The sequence below is a fragment of the Corythoichthys intestinalis genome, chromosome 15, assembly GCF_030265065.1.
Source record: "Corythoichthys intestinalis isolate RoL2023-P3 chromosome 15, ASM3026506v1, whole genome shotgun sequence".
Taxonomy (NCBI): domain Eukaryota; kingdom Metazoa; phylum Chordata; class Actinopteri; order Syngnathiformes; family Syngnathidae; genus Corythoichthys; species Corythoichthys intestinalis.
Window position 1 is genome coordinate 51,171,701 of NC_080409.1, and position 24,187 is coordinate 51,195,887.

The following is a 24,187-nucleotide window of genomic DNA, read 5'->3' on the forward strand; positions in this document are numbered from 1 at the left end:
GCTCCGGTCCCGCGGTGGCTTCTCGACGCTTTCCTGCTTCCGCTGTCCCCTCTCTTTTTTGCCCCGGTATCCTCCTGGGCTCCGGTGCGGGTCACTGGCTGAGTGCCGTTGGGTCGGCGGCGTGCCGCCCGCTCCTGGTGTAGACCCTGTACTGCCCCGGTCCTAGTAGGCTGTGGGAGTCCTGCGGTGTGCCGTGTTGGTTGGGGCGTTGCGGCAGTGCCTGCTGGGGGGCAGTGGCGTGTCCCCCCATTCCTTCCCAGAAGGCAGATTAACGGGCACTCTGATTCCAGGGGTATGACAGCGGCCCCCTTGCTGCAGCTGCAAAAGGAGGGATTGGCTGCGCTGGCTCAAAAAAATTGGCCGTGGAACGATCCTGACTCTGGGGTGGCCCCCGCGCAGCATTTCAACTTGCCTGCAGTACTATCACATGTCTAATGGGATCATGACTGGGACCAATTAGACACACTCAAGTAGAGAAACTATCGCTGCCAGGATTAGCGATCAGGCAGCATAGAATAGGATGTCAACATATCACCACTTACAAGCGATTCACGTAACACTAAGTTCTACACCTCACATTGCTGATTTTTGTACGCCCCACCCCACCTATTCACATCTCTCTCGGGCCCCCCACCCCCCTTTGTCAACCGTAAATACAACTAGCTAACAATAGCACTACTACAGTGTATCACAAAAGTGAGTACACCCCTTGCATTTCTGCAGATATTTAGGTATATCTTTTCATGGGACAACACTGACAAAATGACACTTTGACACAATGAAAAGTAGTCTGTGTGCAGCTTGTATAATAGTTAATTTATTTTACCCTCAAAATAACTCAAAATATAACCATTAATATCTAAACCTCTGGCAACAAAAGTGAGTACACCCCTTAGAAACTACATCCCTAAATGTCTAAATTGAACACTGCTTGTCATTTTCACTCCAAAATGTCATGTGACTCGTTAGTGTTACTAGGTCTAGGTGTGCATAGGGAGCAGGTGTGTTCAAATTTGTAGTGCAGCTCTCACACTCTCTCATACTGGTCACTGAAAGTTCCAACGTGGCACCACATGGAAAAGAACTCTAACTCTCAGTGATATAAACAAAGAAGAAAATTCCTGCGAATAAATGCTTCAGTCACGCATGCATGGTACGAAAAATACAGTATAATATCTACCTTGAATCCTCGAACAAATCACTCCTGAGACAATCCTTCCTGTTTGTATGCAGTACAGCTTTCGTAGTTCTTCAAAAATCCAAGCTTAAATCCGACATGAGCGTGTGCCATCTTCGGCTATTACTAAATGAAGCTTGGCCCCCTCTCATAAGGCATTATGCAAAGAATGATGAAGTGTCACGTCAATAGGTAATGAAGTCTATGGTCAGTCAACATGAAAACATTTGCACACATCCTTGTACAATACGTTTCTTAAAATGTTTCCTTAATTTTGTAGCCCACATAGTGCTCCACACATTATTTTCTGTTGAGAAAATGTAGCCTTTACAAAAGACAGACTTATGACTTCCCTGGCCTAGTGAACTTTAACTCCTCATTTTTGACTACGGCGGCAGTATGTTAAGGTTAAATCAGCTCTGAGGCAACTTGTTCTCTTGACCCTGAACCACATGGTCTGTTTCTATTTCTCAGAACGCTGCGTCTCGCCCTGCTCTTTTGTTCTCAACATCAATGTTTTCTTCAAGCGACATGGCTTCCTGTCATTGTTCTTGCAGCTCTCTCCCCATTTATGAAATTCAACACCCTGTCTACTCTGCTCCGTTGTCATGCTTGACCACTTACGGCTTATTTGGCCCTTGGGTGATTCTCATTAGAGTCATTACGCTAATTAATTTGGATAAATGAACCATCAACTTTTGTACCCTCGCATACATACATTTCGTTAATACCACTGGTTTGGTAATGAGAGCAAAACTCTGGTCAATGTTTTATTCAAGGCGATATTCAGTTCTATTCCCATCCCACTTCTCACCTTCTCTTTTGCCTTTATTGCTCTGCATGGCTTTCCCGCGTGGCCGACCTGTCAGCAGATGGGGAAACAGGAACATGTCCAGACTCGCTTGACAAGCGCTTGAGCCTATAGGGAAAAAAATACGATGTAACAATTCAACTTGAACGTCATGAAAGAAGACTGGGGAAGTGCAATGAATGTCACTCGCAGATGTTTTCTCTGTATGTAAAAAGTGCAGTCAGGAGCAGAGAAGTGCTAACACAAGTTAGAAACCTGTCGGAAAGCTTTTATACTCATTAGCGCTTGACAGTTAAGCTGCGTTACAGACCGCTGGGAAATTAGGACACGAACAATTAGAACCTAAATAGTCGTGCCGTGTGACGCTTCATTCAAACGTAAATGAATAAAGGCCTGGCATTCTTAATATGCTAGTGTTTGCTTTGTTTTTGGCTTCTCAACATTGAAAATATCAAAAATCATGGGCGTAGGTTTGGTCTCAACATTGGTCAGGACGACAACATAACTTGCATGTACACTTTTTGCCGGGGACGGGACATTAATAAGTAGGGTTGTTCCGATCATGTTTTTTTGCTCCCGATCCGATCCCGATCATTTTAGTTTGAGTATCTGCCGATCCCGATATTTCCCGATCCGATTGCTTTTTTTTTTTGCTCCCGATTCCATTCCAATCATTCCCGATAATTTTTCCCGATCATATACATTTTGGCAATGCATTAAGAAAAAGATGAATAAAACTCGGACGAATATATACATTCAACATACAGTACATAAGTACTGTATTTGTTTATTATGACAATAAATCCTCAAGATGGCATTTACATTATTAACATTCTTTCTGTGAGAGGGATCCACGGATAGAAAGACTATTACTTACTATTGTAATTTTTAAAGGATAAATGTTACTTTGTATATTGTGACTAAATATTGCCATCTAGTGTATTTGTTGAGCTTTCAGCAAATGATACTGCAGCCATTTAACTGTTCTGCCCATATGCATGATGGGAAGTGCAACCATGACTGTGCGTCGTGGCACCAATTGATATATCTTCTCTGCGTTGGGAAATAAAATAGGGTGTCAAGGAAAAAAAAACTACTACCTTTCTTGCCCACATTGCTTCCCACGATATTTCTAATTGTTGAGAGAGGGATTGGAAGGCTTTAGCCATTTAAAAATAGGCTACAAAGATTGCCAAAATTCACTCTACTCATATTATGCAGCCTTTTAGCTCTATATATAGGTAAAACGGCGCCATTATAGCTTTAACGCGACAATTCGTGAGTGGGTCGTGCAGCGCATGCGTTAATTGCGTTAAATATTTTAACATAATCAATTTTTAAAAAATTAATTACCTCCGTTAACGCGATACATTTGATAGCTCTTCTTTAAGCCAAAACTATAAACTCTGGATGAGTGTAAGACATTATGTCTGTAACGTTAAATACAATTAGAAAACGATTTAATTAAAAAAAATATATATATATATTAAAAAAAGGCATGTCCGATATTTTTTTGCCGATTCCGATACGCATCATGTAGGAGCGAGAGTGGAAGGGAGAGCACGCTCGGCTTTTACGAGCAGGAGCCGAGTTGTGATAGAAATAAATCTTTATAAAACAAGGAAAGCCTGACATCATTACTTGGGATGTTATAATCAATGCTCAGTTGAGCTCTCACCACTTGGAAAATAACAAATAGAAGCATATGTTGTGGCGCTGGGTATATTTCCTGGATGCTGCAACCAGGCTGCTTGTGCATAAAAGTGGCGATCCTGGAAATGGCAACAGTTTTGACAGGCAGAAATGTCTTGGGGAAAAAAAAATGATCGTGCGCCTCTTTGACTGGGGGTACCACGCAGGTCACTTTTCGGGGTTTAATTTTCCTCTATGCATTTTTATATACAGTACTTATGTTCGGTTGGCATTGAGTTGGGAGGGACCAGCCCCGCAACTGGCTGATGTGAGACAACTCGGAAAACGAGTTAAAAAAACGCTCATATCCACTTCATCCGCGATGGGAGGACCCCAAATGGGGACTGTATTGAAGCATATTATTGAGACGTAGTTTGAAGGTTCAAGAAAAATGTGTGGAAAAGAAAAGAGCAGGAATGCCACGTTGTGATCGTCCGCCTCCATTGTTTACATGCTGTCATGCCGTACTAAAAACAGCGACGGCATGATTTCCCTTCCTGAATATCCGAATGTTGTACGGAGACAGCAGTCCATATTAGGCGGCAGGTAACATTACCTGCCTACGTTATCCGTCTAACAACTAATCCGGATAATAGGCATGTGGCCGACATGCCGTATAGTCGAACTAATTACACGTTTAAAGCCATTAGCTGTCTTAGTGTAGAATTAGCCTTATTCTAGTGGAAGATTTTGCTAGCAAGTTGTTGATTCCTTTTTAAAGTGATACTGTATATGGATTCTTGGAAGGAGCATATTAATTAGACGTGTGCAAAATTTCCGATTCTTAGATTATTCGCGATTCGGCCGTGGAAGATTCGAGAACGATTCACAAACATCCAAATTCCGATTATTGAAATATGCCAAGTAAAGCGGAAGTACAACACACTCAGCGCGCCGCGCGGTCTTCGGGACGGAATGAGGAACGGCACGAGAGTAGCTAAACATCATGCTTCTCATTACCCGGCCCCTTTGGGTAATGCCAATGCTCACCTCACGGCTCTAGCTCAACTCATGCCACGAGATAAAAAAACACAACAACATACCTGACTGCTGCCGAAAAGCTGCTACAAAGTACATCCACATAAAGATAGATTCGGTAGCGTTAGCAGCACATCTACAAAAAGCTAGATGCGGGCGTTAGTAAACGGCCGCCATCTTAAAGCAGTACACTTCCCTGCAAGGCTGTTGTAGCGAACTTTCCAAGCGAACCTAATTAACTTTTTATCTAAAATACTCCTAAATCGGTAAAATATTGACTTGAATCTATTTTTAAAATAATTTTAAAACTTTCACATGTCGAAAGTAGACAAAAGGGAAATTATGGAATAACGGGAGTAATTTTAACAACTTTAACGGTTGATTCACAACATTAAATTCATTGAATGTAGTTTAAAGCTGCTGATACAGAATGGGGACTGGAGTTTTTTATTTAGTTATTTTTGTATATTTGTTTACTGTTATATGTTAACCTGGTACTGAAATAGTAGTTTGGTTCAGCCTGAGAGTATTTTTGAACAATTTTGGAACTAATGTACAAAACATTAAAAAAAAAAAAAAAAAAGGAGGGGGGTGCATCAATAATCGTTATATAATCGAATCGGAGCCTCTGAATCGTAATCGTAATCGAATCGTTACGTGCCCAAAGATTCCCAGCTCTAATATTAATAATCTTTTGGGATACAAAGTGTCACAATATATCACCATTTCGACATTTTGCCACACTCCTAGTTTATACATGTGAGCACCATTTCTTGATGGGTGGAGTTTGCATTCAGGTGCACCTTATGGTCTGAAAATTACGGTAGGTGCCGATTTTTGGTGTAGAAATTGTTTTGTGTCGTCAGATTTTTTCATCTCAGTACAATATGGTAATTTACAGATATGAGTTAAAAGGCATCTTTCCCAAACTGGAAATTTTCAACATTGATTTCCTGCTGTGAATGATTTCCACTAACATGGCAATACTCTTCATCCCCCACTACAGTCTTCAGTGACAATATTGATCAGGGCTTATTTGTGACTAACCTACAAGTCTTTCAAGATTATTCAACAAATTTAAAAAAAAAAAGCTTATTCCAGGATAGCTCTTCTCATTTGGCCACCCAACACAATTTGGGCTTTGTTTAGGCTAGTCTGAGTCCAGTTCCTGCAAAATGATGATGGACCTGGTGGTGTCCCTCTTAAAGATAAACAGACATAATGCATTCCCAGGCAGTGGAAAATGGAAAGTGCTGAGTCTCCAAGTTGGTTGTGCTAACGGGGGATTGTCATAATGGGCACCAGCATGATGTCATTCCTGCAGCTGACCCCCTCGGTAGCATCAGCCAGCATGTGGTTGGATGGGCACTGTAGAATCATCTGTGTTTGCACAAGTAAGGCGCGAGTAGAGGGGGCGTTAGTGGGTCTGAATGGGGCCGCAGGAGTCCAGCTGAGCCCCGTCCCATTGTGGTTCATTGGCACGTGAACCACCCACTGCTGCTTACTGCTTGAGATTTGAGATAAAAACAGATCCCTGTTTATTCAATCGGCATACTGCAGACTAGCAGAGCCCACAGTTGTGGTAGTTTAGAATCTGTAGAATGGAGCTTTATTGAAGTTCTAGATAGGGATGTCCATGATCCGATCACGATTTTAAAAGTATTTATTTATTTTTATTTTAAAGTATTAATTTATATGCTGCCATTGACGGTGATATAGGTCCAATCCAATTTGACTAGGAGGCTGGCCGTGATCAAATGAGTGAAACATGACCACTCAATGCTAGTCTTGAAATGGATTTGATAATTAGAAATGGCAATGGCAGTGAATGAGTTAAGGGCCACAAGCAACAAAATAATCCAGAAGTATAAGGATGAGGGATGTCACCAAACTGATCACATGATCAGAAATTGGGTCCAAGCATATCATTTTTAGAAGATCGTTTTTTTTTTTTTTTTTTTTTTTTAATGAAACGTAATTCTCGAGCAGATCTGACTAAATATCATATCACAGAACAGTGATTTCCCCCATCCCCAAAACCTCTTAACAAATCGTTGAAACACATATCACCACAAAGAAATGGCTAAATATACCTATAAACTGAATGAAGAATGCATTAAAAAAAAAACATTAGCTCAAACAAAAACTAAGCTTACGTCGGTCTTAACAGGCTGGATTCAGCCATGTTAAATGAGTTATGTCATATTCACTGTCGCCACTAGAAGGCAGTGTATCCACCCAAATCAATAAAACTCAATGCAAACACTTTCAAAACAAACCGTGACAACGCCACTCTAATTAATCGAATACTCGAAGCAGCAAAATTTGATTCGAAGCTTTTTTCAAATCGAATTACTGGAGTTAATCGATTAATCGTTGCAGATCTAGAGGCGTCACTGTGACAACTGACTGATTGCCATACGATTGCTGGGTAGTTGTGAACGGGTTATTCAGTGGGAATTGATCTTGTGCCAGCTGTGTCAGCTCTAGTCATGTGAAAAAAATAGGACACCCTATGGAAGCCTTTGTGTTTTCTGATATATTTGGTCATATGGAAATTTAATATCAATTTTTAACATTCTTGAGAGATTCAAGTAATAGAACTAAACAATTAAAACTGAAGAAAAGATATTTGACAACTTTCTGTAAAATGTAATTTTAAATCAATGCAATTATTGTTGGGGAATAAATTAGGACACCCCACATTCAATCCCTCTTAACCCTTTAAGGTCTGGGCCTATTTTGTCTGATTTTGCATGCCTTTGAAGTTGCCTTTATATTTCAAAGAAAGAATTGTTTACGATGGCCTGGTTTGGTCCCTTTTTTTGTGACACCTTGAACTTCATGTCCAAACTGTTGTTTCCGTCACTGACCAATTATAAATCATCATTTTGGGCCCAAAAAGACCAAAAATTCCACAATCGTTTTGTCAAAATTTTTAATTTTGACGTCCAGTTGACAACCAAACATGCGTAACGAACCGTTTTGACACTTTGTAATATTTATTCAGCATGCTAGGATGAACATTCAACCAAAAAAATTTAGAATAAATAGTCTTATATTTGACAATTCAACATAAACAACAGGTATAGCATAGGCGTTTTTTGCCTTTATACATGCTCTAGTCAAAACAGGTTACATACAGCAGACCGAACAGTGAAAAAAGATATACCATCTAACACAAAAAGTGTTTAGAGGCCATCTCTTTATGAGTTTAGGTATTGCGGCCCATCACCTGATGAAAACTATGTACACACAATCAAGCTTCTTGAACACACATTTATATACACAAATTGAGAAGACTGATTGTGGGAAAAAATGTATATATATATATAACATTGGGGGGAAAAAAAGTATTTTCAAAAATATTTACAATAAACAAGTTAAATTTTTTTCAGGCATGCCACTCCGAAAACCAGTTTCGTCCTGGAATTCGAAACAGGGCGACATCACACAGCCCACACTTCCATGGGGTGTTGGTCGTCTTTCCACCCTTCCATTTTCATTTCACTTTACTTTCATTGTCACTATAAATGTACATGAAAGAAAGTCAGTATTTATGAAAATAATAAAGTATAAAATAAAAATATATACAGCAATAAATAATATTGGAAATCTATATGTATGACAATAGAAAGAATACCATAGCTGAATATGTGCTACATCCCTAATCTTCATATAGAAAGAAGATCACCACAATTATAAATTCCTGCCTTGGATACACACAGTTCACGTACGACTTTGATCTGATATGCACATTTTATTATTATATACACAAACACACACTTATATTGCATCAAAATTAACTTTGTCTTGCAATATCAAAAGAAACTTTTTCCAGCCTAAAAAAAAAAAAAGTGAGTTTGCTTACCTCTGCTCGTCGATGGCGTCACCCACGTGTTCAAATACGTCACTATCTTCACTCGAGGACTCTTCCGAAGAAGACGATGATGACGAATTTGGACCATCCTCTTCCTCAAGTTGATCAAATAGCACAATTGCTTGCGCTAAATTTAGTTTTCCGTTCATTCTCAAAGTCACACAAAGTCGCTGCTCGATCCAAACGGCCGTCGGCTCGCCACCTCGCTGCTTCAGAACACTCCTCCCTCTCGTTCGGTGGAACCTCGCATGGCAGTTATATTTATTTAAAAAACGCATTTAGTGCGTCCACTGTGACTTCGAAAGGGTTCGTTTGATTTGTGGTTTTTTCATGGAGCTTCCGTTTTGAAAAAGGACAAGAAATGATGGAAATATAGACACAAACAAATGATCCATGCAGCGTTTTAATGTTTTTTTGAGAGGACAATAAAACTATAAAACTTAAATGACAATATCTCACGTTTTAATTGGTCGATTGACTTCAAATAATAACGAGAGTAAACCACAACTTCCGCACTTTAAAACGAGACCAACCAACGGCATGTGGGTGACGTATTTAAAACGTGAGGGCGCTTCAAAGACGACGTGCGCTGAGGACGCGCCGGCGCGTCCTTCGACTCTCAAGGGTTAAAATGGTTAAAATCACACACGGGGTATCACATCAAGTGCACATGATTAGATCATTACCCAGTGTTTTGAAGGAGGCTTGCCTCACATTTAGTTTGGTGTGCCCCCTGACTGTTGAAGTGAGAGTAACTAGCATGGTGAGATCAAAGGAGCTGTCTGAGGCCTTCGGAAAGAAGATTGTAGACACTTGTGAGTCTGGTAAGGATTTCAAAAGATCTCAAAAGACTATAAAATAAGCCATTCCACTGTCCGGAAAATAGCCTACAAGTAGAGGACATTCAAAACAACTGCCAACATGCCCAGGTCCGGCTGTCCAAGCAAGTTCACCCCGAGAGCAGACCGCAAAGTGCTAAAAGAAGTCTACAAAAACCCTAAAACGTCATCATGGGACCTACAGCAGGCTCTTGCTACTGTTGATGTGAAGGTGCATGCCTCGACAATCAGAAAGAGACTTCAGAAGTTTAACCTTCATGGGAGGTGTGTGAGGAGGAAACTCCAAGAAGAACATGAAGGCCAGACTGAAGTTTGACAGATGGAATGTAGATAAGGACCAGGACTTCTAGAATAATGTTCTTTGGACAGATGGATCTAAAATTGAATTATTTGGACACCAGAACAGAGGACATTTTTGGTGTAAACCCAACACAGCATTCCAGAAAAAGAACCTCATTACAACTGTGAAGCATGGAGGTGGAATTGTCATGGATTGGGATGCTTTGCTACAGCAGGACCTGGCCAGCTCACCATAATAAAATCCACCATGAATTCTATCATGTATCAGTGGGTGCTTGAGGAACATGTGAGATCATCTGTGAGAAAATTAAAGCTGAAGCGAAACTGGACCCTGCAACCCCAAAAATACCGGTAAATAATTTCTTCCCATTAACGGAAGAAATGGAGAGTCCTGGAGTGGCCGAGTGAAAGACCAGATTTTAATCCAGGGGTGGCCAAACTATTCCACAGAAGGACGGAGTGGGTGCGGGTTTTCATTGCAACCCATCGAGAGCACACCATTCCACCAATCTGGTGTCTTACAAGTATAATCAGTTGATTGCAGTCAGGTGCTTCTTGTTTCTACCGACCACTCATCGGTTAAACTGCCTGTGCTGGATAAGTTGGATCAAAGACCAGGACCCACTGCGGCCCCTTGAGGAATGGTTTGCACACCCCTGTCTTAATCCCATTGAGATGCTGTGGGGTGACTTAAAACGGGCTGTACATTCAAGAAACCCCTCAAACATCTCACAGCTGAAAGTATTCTGCATTGAGGAGTGGGGCAAACCTTCTTCAGACCAATGTCAAAGACTGGTAGATGGCCACAAAAAGCATGTCACTGAAATTATTTCAGCCAAAGGGGGTAACACGATCTATTAGGTAGTAGGGTGTCCTAACTTTTTCCTCAGTTAGAATATGCATTCTTGTTGATGTATTGGTTTAATGAGGAAAACGATGGTAATTTTTGTTGTTTACCTGCAATTAAATCACTTTCTTTTCCAGACATAAAGAAAAACAAAATCAGACATTGATATGTGAACAATTCTCAGTACAGGACCGAATATTTAATGGGGTGTCCTAATTTTTTCACATGACTGTATGTGAACCACTACATTACCATTTTCCTTACAGTTTTTGTTTTTTTGAAATAATGGCTGTGAAAAATCCAGCACTTGTGCGGTCTAGGAGCACAGCTGCAGTCGCTGCTTTTGTTAGACTTATTTTCCATAATTCCTACCTGCATGTAGACTCATTTCTGCCTCAATACAAAACCTGGTCTTTACTGCTGCTGACCTTGCTGCACATTCAGCACGGAAGCAGTTTTTAAGGTTGATGTTCTAGTTTCTGTCCTGACTCCCAGCCAGGACGGGAGCAAGGGCGCTAAAAGCTCCTTCTCCCAGAGGGAGTGTTGTGCCCTGTGTCTTTGCTTATTCTGCCATTCCCTGCCTGGCCGTGCTTGCGCGTGTATTATTTTTAGCAATTACTAGATTCTGACATTTCCTTCTACTGCATCTATCCTCTTAAACTTTGTTTCAGCTGCTTCCTGCACACTCTAATTTATGGTTACCAAGCAGATTTTATTTGTATCCTCACTCTGGTATCTTCCACCCTTGAACTGTTGTGAGTGACAGAGTACTCTTCGATTCGGTTCAGTGGACCAAACCTAATCCTGGGGGTTGAGAGGTTGAGCAAGCCACTCCTTTGCAGTTTAAGCAGACAGCGATGCTTTATCAAGGCTCAAACAGTAGCAAACAACGACTGGCGAAGGTAGCTCGTCTTTTAGCTAGGGTTGGGCATCGTTTGAATTTGAACGGTTCCAATTCCGGTTCCACGTTCCGATTCCGGTTACAAACAATTGTCCATTCTTTCTTTCCACAATAGTGCAGTTTCAAAAGCTCATGGATAAAACATTTACCGTAATTTTCGGACTATAAGCCGCTACTTTTTTCATTCATTTTGAATCCTGCAGCTTATAGTCCAAGTGCCGCTTGTTTGTTAATTTATTTGGGTTAATAGGTAACACTTTATTTGACAGCGGCGTCATAAGCCCGTCATAACTGTGACATGACACTATCATGGGCATTACTGAATGCTTATGACAGATGCCGTTAAGTGTCGTCCGGAAAATTATGTCGCTACATTTATGTCCAGCTCGAATGTTATACATCCATTCAAAAGTGAGATAATTTGCCGGATGACATAAAATGACATCTGTCATAAGTAGTGCTACAACGATTAATCGATTAACTCGAATATTCGATTAGAAAAACATATCCAAATTAAATTTTGTTGCTTCGAGTATTCGTTTAATTAAAGTGGAGTTGTAATGGTTTATTTTGAAAGTGTTTGCATTTAGTTTTATTGATTAGGGTGGATACACTGCCCTCTGGTCTGCCTCTTTTCACATGGCTTAATCCAACTGCTCCCTGTTAAGGCTAACGTAAGCTAAGTTTTTGTTTGAGCTAATGTTTTTTAATGCATTCATTATTTAGTTTATAGGTATATTTAGCCGTTTTTTGTGGGAACATGTGTCTGAACCATTTGTTAAGAGCATTGTAAAAAAAAAATATATATATTTTTTTTTGCATTTTATAGCATTTAAGCTAGCTGACTTTTTCCATGTACAGCAAGTTAGCCAATTGTTCTTTTGTTGTACATAGACCCTCATCTTAAAAAAAACTTATACAGTTTGAGGCTGAGCTCAGGTATTTTAATTTTTCATGCTCCTTATCCGATTACTTCATTATTCGAACTAATTAGTCCATCGATTAATCGACTACTAAAATATTCGTTAGCAGCAGCCCTAGTCATAAGCATTCATTAATGCTTATGGCAGTGGCATGTCATAATTATGATGGTCATGTAACAGTTTTATGGTGCCACTGTCAAATAAAGTGTTAACCAAATACCATAACTAGCAATTAATGAAACAACTGGAACAGTAACTGAAGAAAGAATTAGCACAGAACATGAGTTTTGATTGTTATTTACATCTGTAGCGCTGCATTGCATGCTAGGAGGCATGTTGTACAACAACAGTGTTGACATCATGTGGCAGCAGAGGTTGATTGTCTCCCCCACAGGAGCAGTGATGGCCAAATGAAGCTTCTTGAAGCAATGAAGCTTTGGTGGTTCATTTGCTCTTATGACAGGCTAGGATACAGCTGTCAAATACAGTGTTACCGGTTAGTATATTTTGGTGTAAATATCCCATAATATAGTAAGAACAGCTGCGGTTTATAGTCCAGTGCGGCTTATCTTTGAACAAATGCCGTTTTTGTGTCAAATTTGGTGGGTGGCGGCTGATAGTCAGGTGCACCTTATAGTGCGAAAATTACAGTACACATTCTCTTTTGCGTATGCTCTAGAGTGTCTTATACGGCAGGCATTTATTATATTGCATCGTTTGTTTTAGGGGTGTTTCTACAAGTTAGTTAAGGAGGGGAGTGTTCTGTCCCTTGATCTTAAGTTGACTTTAAGTTTGATTTCTTTCAAAGCTGATATATTGTTCATCCGTCCACAAGATGTCACTATTGTAACTCTGGACTCTACAGTTTTTCTTTGGTTTTGCTATGTGCGCTTATCTTCCCCTAGAGGCGACTTACTGGAAGCAGCAGGCAAAAAGAACTTTAGTTGGAAGAGAATCCTTAAGGTGTATAGATGCTTCACACCTCCTTAGCACTACACGTCGTTGGGAACCCTTGATAAAACAAAATCTGTAAATTTGCACGTTTTAACTGAGGGTCTGATGTCATTTCGGTGTGCTTTTTCTGTTACTTTGTTGTCATTTACGTGAAGCAAGCAACACGTAATTTTGTGCTAAGCTAAATTAGCCACTTCATTTGATTTGCCCATAATGGAGCTAGCCTCATGTAGCTTCTTCTTCGTGGTGTTCGGCAGTTATTTTTTCCGGTCGGCGGTCAGGGCATCAAAACAAGAAAATTTGAACAGTTCCGGGAGAACCGGAGTGTTAGTCCCAGGATCCCATCAATGCTCGATGCCAAACCCTACTTTTAGCACTCCGTGTTTCCTATTAGCTTGAAGTAGTCATGTTATAACGACTGTAGAATTTGCCCAACAAAGCAGTGACTCTTGGTAAATAGTCAGTGTTGTTAATAACGGCGTTAGAATATAACGGCGTTACTAACGGCGTTATTTTTTTCAGTAGTGAGTAATCTAATTAATTACTTTTATCATCTTGGCAACGCCGTTACCGTTACTGAGGATGGAAAGGTGTGCGTTACTATGCGTTACTTACTTGAATGACGCGAGAAAAGTCTGAGGGAGACGGACTCACCTAGACGACAGAGCAGAGCAGGAGCGAGGAGGAGGCAAAAAAGTTGTGACGCCGAGCAAATGCGATGCTTGGTGGCTCCAATAATACCTGACTCTAGCCGATAGCCTACACACTATGCACACATGATATGGTAGATATGGTAGACATGGTAGATATCACATTTATATATATAAAGAACTAGATGCGAAATGACATGGCAGCATTAGCAACATGTACAGTATAGGAACTAGATGCGTTTGTAAGCAGCCGCCATCTTAAAGCAGTAGACTTCTTAGGAAGGCTCTGTTGTAGAGAACCTTCCTAGCGAACCTAAGTAACTTTTTATCGAAAATACTTCTAAATCGGCAAAATCTTGAATCTATCTTTAAATGATGAAACAGTTTTAAAACTTCCAAATGTCAAAAGTAGACAGAAGGGAACTAATGCAATAATGGGAGCAATTTTAAAAACTTTTAACGGTCGATTCAGGGTAAAGGGTAAATTAGGGTAAAGAATTGGGCTAGGGCCAATTGTCCCAAAAACCTTTTAAATTCACATAGTGTGACCTATGTTTTTTTTTTTTTTTTTTTGGAGGGGAAAAAAAAAAAAAAACATGAAAATTATCACCAGTTACTTTGCCAAGTAACTAATTACTCTTACATTTAGGTAACTGAGTTAGTAACGCAATTACTTTTTGGGAGAAGTAATTTGTAACTATAATTAATTACTTTTTTAAAGTAAGATTAACAACACTGTAAATAGTTGTTTTCCGAAATTTCTGGGTTTGCGGTGAGTCAGCAACAGGCACACTTTTGCGAAATATACAATGTTTATTGATTGGAATATGCAGAATAAATGAGATTTATTGATTACAATCCCACAAGAGCAAGCAAACAAACATCAAAACCAGCATAACAAGTAGTAATGATGACACTAGATCTAGCTTGTCAATCCCAGAATCCCCGTGCTACCGTTACAGCACAACAAGATGTTCCTTAGCAATGAAAATGGCTTACCGTGACAAATGAGCAGGGAGGCAACGCTCCGGTAAAGCGGCGAAGGAACAAAGCCGAGCGATCCGTACGTGATCCTCCAGTGGACTTCGCGGGTCGCCCGGAAATGTCCGGTTCTTGTAGGAACGTGCCCCGTGGGGGCGGGGACGGCCAACCCCCGCCCCCAGAAGGCGCACCCCGCCCAATGACAAATATTAAAGCTACTTTTGGTTCAGCCCCTTGAAAAAGGACTTCTCACATGGTAGCAAGCTGTGCTGTTCTGGCAACAGATGTCCTCTCCCCGCGGTAAATATTATGGGTGCAAAACAAGTTATCTCGTGAGATTCCCTCCTTACTATGGAACCCAAGCGCGTACCATGGTGCAAAACAAGTTATCTCGTGAGATTTCCTCCTAACTATGGAACCCAAAGTGAAAAACAATAACAAGTTGTTACAATCTAGGTCACTGCGGCAATCATACATCACAAAGGCATAATGTGCTAATGTTAAGGCATCACATAATATTTTCCCCCATCATTCCGCCCTTTGACCCGGATTGAATTTATCATAAGGCATAATGTGCTAATTCACTTCGGGTCACATAATATTTTCCCCATCATTAGTAAATACCAAAGTCATTCCAGAATGACGGAATTTTATATCTTAAGGTCCGTTGGAGTTGACCAAGGAAATTCAGTCAAATATCCAGTCTATCAATGTCAATATTCTGCTCTGGTTGCACTTTTAGGTGTCCTAAAAATGTCATGTTTCACCCTTTTCCCTTTCCTCCACACAGGATCTGAAAAAACCTTTTGATAAAGCCTGGAAGGACTATGAAACGAAAGTGTAAGTCTGCTGTGTCAGCAAATTTGAAATGATAACTTTGAAATGTGTCTTTGATGTCTTGACTAACCACTCTCCCCCCTCCTTCAACAACCCTTGTGGTCTCCTCTCACTTCCACAATATTGTAAATAACCTTCGTCACCATGCCACCTCCTCACTGAGAAGCCTGCATCCTTGTGGTTGTGCATGAAAAAAAATGTTTATAGCTTTTTATATATGTTTTACAAGCTGCAAAGGACATTCCTTACTGAAAGGGTAATACAGCTCTTGCCAAAATGTTTTAGACAATGCAGTCTTGGTGCCAAATTTTCAGCCTGGTGCTGCATGGCATTGGTCCACCATCACTAAGGTCAGGTTGTGTACCTAAAGGGCTAAATCCAGCAAAAGCACTCATGATCAGGTGCATTGTTTTTAGCATTATGTCTAGGAGTGGGGATCTCTTGTTACCTCACGATACGATACGATATGCCATTCAAAGCTCACGATAACGATGATCTGACGATATGGCGATACAACGATGATCGATACATTCTAGGATATTCTCCAAACAACTAATAAACAGAAAAACAAGCTTCTGGTGCGAATTGGAATGAGTTTATCACTAGTAGACGTCCAATCCATTTGAAGTGGGAGGGTGGCAGCAAAGTTCATTTGCTGCCACCCTCCCACTTCAAACGGATTGAACGTCTATGGCCCTCATTGGCAGCCAATGCCAGGCAATGAGGTCATTTTTTAAGGTCATTTACCTGTTGATTTTCAGTTACTTCCTCGAAAATCGGACAGAATGACTGCGAATGCTCTGGTTTCGAATTCGTGCTGCAACAATTAATCGATTAACTCGAGTATTCGATTAGAAAAAAAGACTCAAATTTTGCTGCTTCGAGTATTTGTTTAATTAAAGTGGTGTTGTTATGGTTTGTTTTGAAAGTGTTTGCATTTATTTTTATTGATTTGGGTGGATACACGGCCCTCTCGTCTACCTCATTTCACCTGGCTGAATCCATCTGCTCCCTGTTAAGACCAACATGAGCTAAGTTTTTGTTTGAGCTCATGATTTTTTTTGAATGCATTCGTAGTTTAGTTTAAAGGTCTATTTGGTCATTTTTTGTAGGAATATGTGTCTGAGCCATTTGTTAAGAGCATTGTAAAAAAGCGTTAGCATTTTATAGCATTTAAGCTAACAGACTTTTGCTATCTAAGTTAGCCAATTGTTCTTTTGTTGTACATAGATCCTCTATATATACAGCGTGAGGCTCAGCTCAGGTAAATTTTTTTATGTTCCTTATCCGATTACTCGAATATTCGAACTAAATAGTTCCTCGATTAATCGACTACTAAAATAATCGATAGCTGCAGCCCTATTTCGAATGAACGAACGTTCCCAATCTAAATGGATTGGGCGTCGAGCACCGTCAATGGCAGCTTTAGTTACCTGAGACACTATTATGGTGGAAGATTTTGGAAGCAACTTGTTGGTCACTTTTTTTGTTTTTATTAAACATTGACACCTTTTTAAAACGATATATCGATTCTGGGCAGGAGTATATCGATAACCTTTTGGGATACAAAGTATTATGATATATCACCATTTCGATATTTTGTCACACCCCAAATTATGTCACTTTCTGTACTGTTTGTTCAGGGATTGGAATTGATTTTTTCGTTAAAATTTGGTCTGTGCCCTAGAACACTAAAAGCATTACGCTGCATATATTCTTCAATGATAATAAATATGAATGAAAACGCTCCCTGAACTGACAGCAATGGAACTGAAAGGATTCCCTCCACCGTCATCCCTTGAACAACTGGCGCCTTTGGCATGTGGCCAAACAGCATGGCTTTTCGATCGGCGTCAGCCATGATGACTCTAAAATGTCGTCGTCTTGGGGGAACGTGCATGTCCTGACAATTTGGCACATTCACGTCTAAGAAATGGAACGTTTAAGCGAGTGTCAAACTCTGCTCTCGTACTATCTTCCAAAGTGGAAAAATTGAAAGGTGAAAATTGGGCGAAATGGGCACAAATGGGACTTGTACAGGCTGGTCAAAAGGGGACACTTTCTATGCCTATTGCCTGATAGCAAATTTTAGATGGCGATATATTCTCTTATAAATTATTGCCGATATGCGATATTACAGTATGTCAATTTTTTTTAACCAATTCAACCTCTAATGTACAATACATCCTAATAAATCACCCATTCAAATGCAATAAATTGTTATTCTTAAATGAAACAGAAACTATATTAAAAATATTACTCAAAAAACAAAATGCATAACATGTCGTTTGAAAGATAGCTAAATGTATGAAGAATATGAAATGGATTATAGGTATGAAACTCAACAACGTTTTCTACCAATTACAGTCCATCAAAAGTCTCGATCATCTTGTCCTGCAAAGTGCGCATGTTAGCAAATTTGAAGCCAAATTATTCATTGCCAATCAGATTTTTCATAACGGGTGTGCTATGGATTTTGTCATGTGGCAAAATGGATTTTGCCATGTGGCTTTTTTTTTTTTTTTTGATTGATTTTGCCAAAATGTTTTTTGACGTGGCATTTTTTTAGTATGTGGCAAAATTGATTTCGGTTTGTGGCATTTTTTTTTGTATGTAGCATTTTTTTTTATTGGGGTTATATGGCATTTTTGCAGGCAATGCACATCCATGCCATTGACTTTTGACCATACACTTTTTTTGGAAAATTTGGACGTTCATAGCCGTCAGTGGAATGGACGTTCATGGGCTGCAAAAATGCCATATACCCCCCAAAAAATGCCATATACCCCCCAAAAAATGCCATATACAAAAAAAAAAAAAAATGCCGCAAACCGAAATCCATTTTGCCACATACCCAAAAAATGCCACATGTCAAAATACATTTTGCCACATGGCAAAAAAAAAAAAAAACACAAGGCAAAATCAATTATGCCAAATGGCAAAAAAATGCAACATGGCAAAATCAATTTTGCCGCATGGCAAAAAAAATGCCACATGTCAAAATACATTTTGCCACACGGCAAAAAAAAAAAAACACAAGGCAAAATCAATTATGCCAAATGGCAAAAAAATGCAACATGGCAAAATCAATTTTGCCACATGGCAAAAAAAATAACACATGGCAAAATCCAATTTTGCCACATGGAAAAAAATGCCAAATGGCAACAAAAAAAAAGCCACATGGCAAAATCCATTTCGCAACATGGGAAGAAATGCCACATGGCAAAATCCAATTTTGCCACATGGAAAAAAATGCCACATGGCAAAAAAAAAAAAAAAAAAAATGCCACATAGAAAAATTAATTTTTCAACATGGCAAATACCACTTTTGGTTCTCGCCGTCTCTCTAAAAATGCCCAAAACCCAACAGAAAGTAACCCATAAGCAGTGTTGTTAATAACGGCGTTACAATATAACGGCGTTACTAACGGCGTTATTTTTTTCAGTAGTGGGTAATCTAATTAATTACTTTTCTCATCTTGGCAACGCCGTTACCGTTACTGAGGACGGAAAGGCATGCGTTACTATGCGTTACTATATTGGTCGAAAAGTCTGAGGGAGACGGACTCACCGAGACGACAGGGCAGAGCAGGAGCGGGGAGGAGGCAAGAAAGTTGTGACGCCGAGCAAACGCGATGCTAGGTAGCTCCAATAATACATGTTGTAGCCGATAGCCGGACAAACTACGCCCGCATGTTATGGTAGATATGGTAGACATGGTAGATATCCCATGTACTGTATATAGATATAACTAGATGCAAAATGACAGCCGCCATCTTAAAGCAGTAGGCTTTTTAGGACGGCTCTGTTGTAGAGAACCTTCCTCGCGAACCTAAGTAACTTTTTATCTAAAATACTTCTAAATCGGCAAAATCTTGACTTGAATCTTTAAACGATGAAACAGTTTTAAAACTTTCATATGTCGAAAGTAGAGAGAAGGGAACTAACGCAATAATGGGAGCAATTTTAACAACTTTTAACAGTTGATTCAGGGTAAAGGGTGAATTAGGGTAAAGAATTGGGCTCGGGCCAATTGTACCAAAAACCTCCACAAAAAACTTCACATAGTGTGGCCAATGTGTGTTTTTTTTTTTTTTTTTTTTTTTTTTGGGGGGGGGGGGGGGGGGGGGGGGGAGTAATTATCACCAATTACTTTGCCAAGTAACTGATTACTCTTACATTCAGGTAATTGAGTTAGTAACGCAATTACTTTTTGGGAGAAGTAATTTGTAACTATAATTAATTACTTTTTTTCAGTAAGATTAACAACACTGCCCATAAGTATCTTAAAGTTACGTCGAAGTGACGCAAAATGAATTGCCTGCCATTGACAGCACCAGATGTACAATCCACTTACACTGGAAAACTGACTGTGAATGCTCATCTTCCAGTGTGTTCAGTCAGTGAGTTAATTTACTGGAGCAAAATTAAACTAGCCCGCATGCAATCTAATTGCCATAAATGTGGACCACAAACCCAAATACTGAGCTTCACTATGTCCAGGCAGAAGCTCAAAAGTATTAAGTACACACCCCTGCTTCATACCCTATTTCTGCGATTGATGAAAAGAGACCTCATCTTTTTTCCCCGTATATGCAAAAAAATATAAATATAAACATCCCATGCTGCATGTATTGGAGCCACACCTCCATTGTGCGGTTCAATATGTTCCTCTCATTGCTTGCTGGAGTATGCATCGTTTATGGTCTTGTGTAAAATCACCTCTGAAAATGTGCACGTTACTCCATCAAAGTATGTATTTTGCGTTGGATTCCAATAAAATCCTTTTCTGACAATGTACAGAGAATGATTTTACACGCAGACCATTGTTTGCCGTCTATTTGTTTTCAGCGCAAAAATTGAGGCGCAGCCAGTTCACCCCTTTTTTGTTTCTTCTTTCCAGCACCAAGATAGAGAAGGAGAAGAAAGAGCACGCAAGGCAGCACGGTATGATCAGGACAGAGATCAGCGGGGCGGAAATTGCGGAGGAGATGGAGAAGGAAAGGAGATTTTTTCAGCTGCAGATGTGTGAGGTTAGTTGGATAGCATGTTTTGACTTGTTCAGGTTTGTGTAATTTCTAACAATTTGCAAAATTGCTACAATAAGTAGCAGCTGTAAATACCAATTTTAATCGATTAAAATTTGCTTTTTCCAAAACTAGCATCTATTGAAATGGTGCAAAAATAAAGTCACTCGGGGCTAAAGCAAAATAATCATTTCCTGATTTGAAAATATAAAGTAAAAACAGTTCAAAAAGTTAGTAAGACTGTATTTGATAGTTCCCACTGTGTACATTCGCCATAAGTAGTAGAAGATCAATGATAACTACTACTTCTTTTGGTTTGTCTTCTTTTTCTAACCATTGTATTGGAGGAGGACTAACCCCGACATGGATTATTATTATTATCATTTTTACTCAAACCAGACGTGGGCAGTAACTAGGGATGTAACGGTACACAAAAATCTCGGTTCGGTACGGACCTCGGTTTTGAGGTCACGGTTCGGTTCATTTTCGGTACAGTAACATGGATGCATCTGGGCCGCGCCCTTGCGCCATTTACGCATTTTGACAGCCACCGGCGCAACTTTGTAACTCCACTGCGCCAGCACCGGCGCAAGTCTATTACCATCAGTGTTGTTAATTTTACTTTAAAAAAGGAATTAATTACAGTTACAAATTACTTCTCCCGAAAAGTAATTGCATTAGTAACTCAGTTACCTGAATTTAAGAGTAATTAGTTACTTGGCAAAGTAACTAGTGATAATTTTCATGTTTTATTTTTTTTTTCTCAAAAAAAAAAAAAAAAAAAAAAAAAAAAAAAGGTCACACAATGTGACGTTTAAAGGGTTTTTGGGACAATTGGCCCTAGCCCAATTCTTTACCCTCCACTTAACTAGACACAAGGGTATTGCGATAACTAGGTAGTAACCTTTGCTATGTGTGGAAGTCATTTAAAGTTGTGAATCAACCGTTAAAGTTGTTAAAATTGCTCCCGTTACTGCATTAGTTCCCTTCTGTCTACTTTCAATATGTGTAAGTTTTAAAACAGTTTCATCATTTAAAGATAGATTTAGGTCAAGATTTTGCCGATTTAGGACCATTTTAGATTAAAAAAAAAAGTAGGTGCGATAGGAAGGATCTCTACAACAGAGTCTTCCTGATAGGTCTACTGCTTTAAGATGGCGGTTGTTTACTAACGCATGTGGTCCTTAAAACATGGTAAATGGTGTTACACTTATATAGCGCTTTTCCACCTTTCAAGGCACTCAAAGCGCTTTACACTATCGCGCCATTCACCTACTGGTGACGCAGCACCAGGAGCAACATGGGGTTCAGTATCTTGCTCAAGGATACTTAGGCGAGTTCATCAGGGCGAAGAATCGAACCCACAACCTCTGGGTTGGGGGACGACTACTCTACCACTGAGCCACGCCACCCCATGTTGCCATTGCAGCCGTGTCTATCATTTGCATCTAGTTCTATAATATGTGATATCTACCGCATCATGTGGGTGTAGTTTGTAGGCTACAGTCAGGTATTATTGGAGCCACCTAGCATCGTGTTTGCAACGGCGTCTTCCCCACTCCTGCTCTGCTCTCTCGTCTCCGTGAGTCCGTCTCTGACTTTTTTTATTCAACCAACTTAGTAACGCATAGTAACGCACGCCTTTCCCGCCTCAGTAACGGTAACGGCGTTGCCAAGATGAGAAAAGTAATTAATTAGATTACTCACTACTGAAAAAATAACGCCGTTAGTAACGCCGTTATATTGTAACGCCGTTATTAACAACACTGATTATGATTGGCGCATATTGCTACATGATCTGTGCCACATATGACATACTTCTGTTAAAATAGCGAAAGAAATAAATTTAGTTAAACAGCAATTGAAAATAGTTCGTTTTCCTTCAGAGGTTTTAACTTTCGTCGTCTGCCATCTTGCCTTGGCGGCACCTTGCGCCGATTGGCCAGCCAACGTATACCTAACATATCCTGAGACGTATCCTAAAGAAATCCTAACATATCGTAACGTTTCCTAATGCCTGTCCGATATATCCGAATCTTTTTCATAACGAAAGCTAACACTTCCGCGGGGGAAAGGCATAAGAGCCAATCGAGAGAGCGGATGGAGCAAGCGGGTTGACGTAGCACAGCCAATCGCGAGTAAGTACAAAGATGAGTCATAGTCAGCACAGCCAATCACGAGTAAGTAGGAAGATGAGTCAGAGTCGTCACAGCCAATCACGAAAGAATGCGGAAGAATGGCGGCAAACAACATCGTTGTCGAACGTTGAGACGCTTTTATGGAAATTTTACGTCCATAAACATTTAATACAAAGTATCCCCTAGCAATGAAAAAGCTCTTACCGTTGACAATGGGCGGAGAGCCAGCGCCTCAGTCAGAGTCCGCCGTACGAAATCGCTCGGCCCTGTTCCCCTGCTGGCTCTGACTGAGGCGCTGGCTCTCCGCCCATTGTCAACGGTAAGAGCTTTTTCATTGCTAGGGAATACTTTGTGTGCTTCGACGGTAGCGCGGGGATTTAGAACTGACAGTTTGGATCTAGCGTTATTGTTATCACGTGTTATGCTTGATTTGATGTCTGTATTGCCTGCTTTTATGTGGGATTGTAATCAATAAACATAATTAATTCTGCAATTGTCATAAATAAACATAGTCTATTTTGCAAAAGTGTGCCTGTTACTGACTCACAGTGAACCCGGAAATTTCGTAAGACAACTTGTGATATGGTGACTTTGGATCCTCGCCTGGGTCCCTCTGTGCTGTATGATTGCTGTCGACTCAAAATAAATTGTGAACTTATGTTTTGAAGCCTTTTTTCAGCTTTCAAAATGGAGTCAGTACAAGGGGTTAAGACTAAGAACGTGAACGTGTGGAGTTTGGCCTTTTGGCCAGGTTGTCGGGGTCCGCCGGCCCAAGTCCTTGGAGCGGAATATTTTTTCGTTATAAAAAACTTTGCATAAAATTAATTTTTAGTGTTCCGAAGCTTTCATACTTCTTTGTACGACTGTATTTGGCAAAAAAATTCAATCCTGAGCATATGGCCACTTGATTCCAGACACCTTTGACATATTTTATTAGTTCACAATCTGAATCGTTTCATCCTAGATTTACTTTCATGGACTTGAAATACCACATTTTTACTTTCAAGTCAGCAAGATGATTAATGGAGGGGTGAAAAGTGGACTGTATTTTGAAGAAAAATGTTCCTTTTGGCTGAACCTCTCTCTAAGTGAGTCGTCTTGGTAATCTTTACAGTATCTGCTGAAAGTCAACGAGATCAAAATCAAAAAGGGAGTAGACCTGCTGCAAAACCTCATCAAGTATTTCCACGCACAGTGCAAGTAAGACACCATTCATATTCATGAAGTTTTATAGTTTTTGCATCAAAACTTC

General features: G+C 40.0%; 1 protein-coding gene across 4 annotated transcripts in view; it reads left to right on the forward strand.

Annotated features, from left to right (window-relative positions):
* asap2a (ArfGAP with SH3 domain, ankyrin repeat and PH domain 2a) overlaps nt 1-24,187 on the forward strand; it is a 119,125-nt gene that overhangs the window by 56,179 nt on the left and 38,759 nt on the right. For 3 of the 4 annotated variants that reach the window (XM_057860328.1, XM_057860326.1, XM_057860327.1), the window contains exons 5-7: nt 15,724-15,773; nt 20,674-20,803; nt 24,050-24,135. In XM_057860328.1, coding sequence (XP_057716311.1) covers nt 15,724-15,773; nt 20,674-20,803; nt 24,050-24,135 — 266 coding nt within the window. The other variant, XM_057860329.1, reaches the window with a different exon arrangement.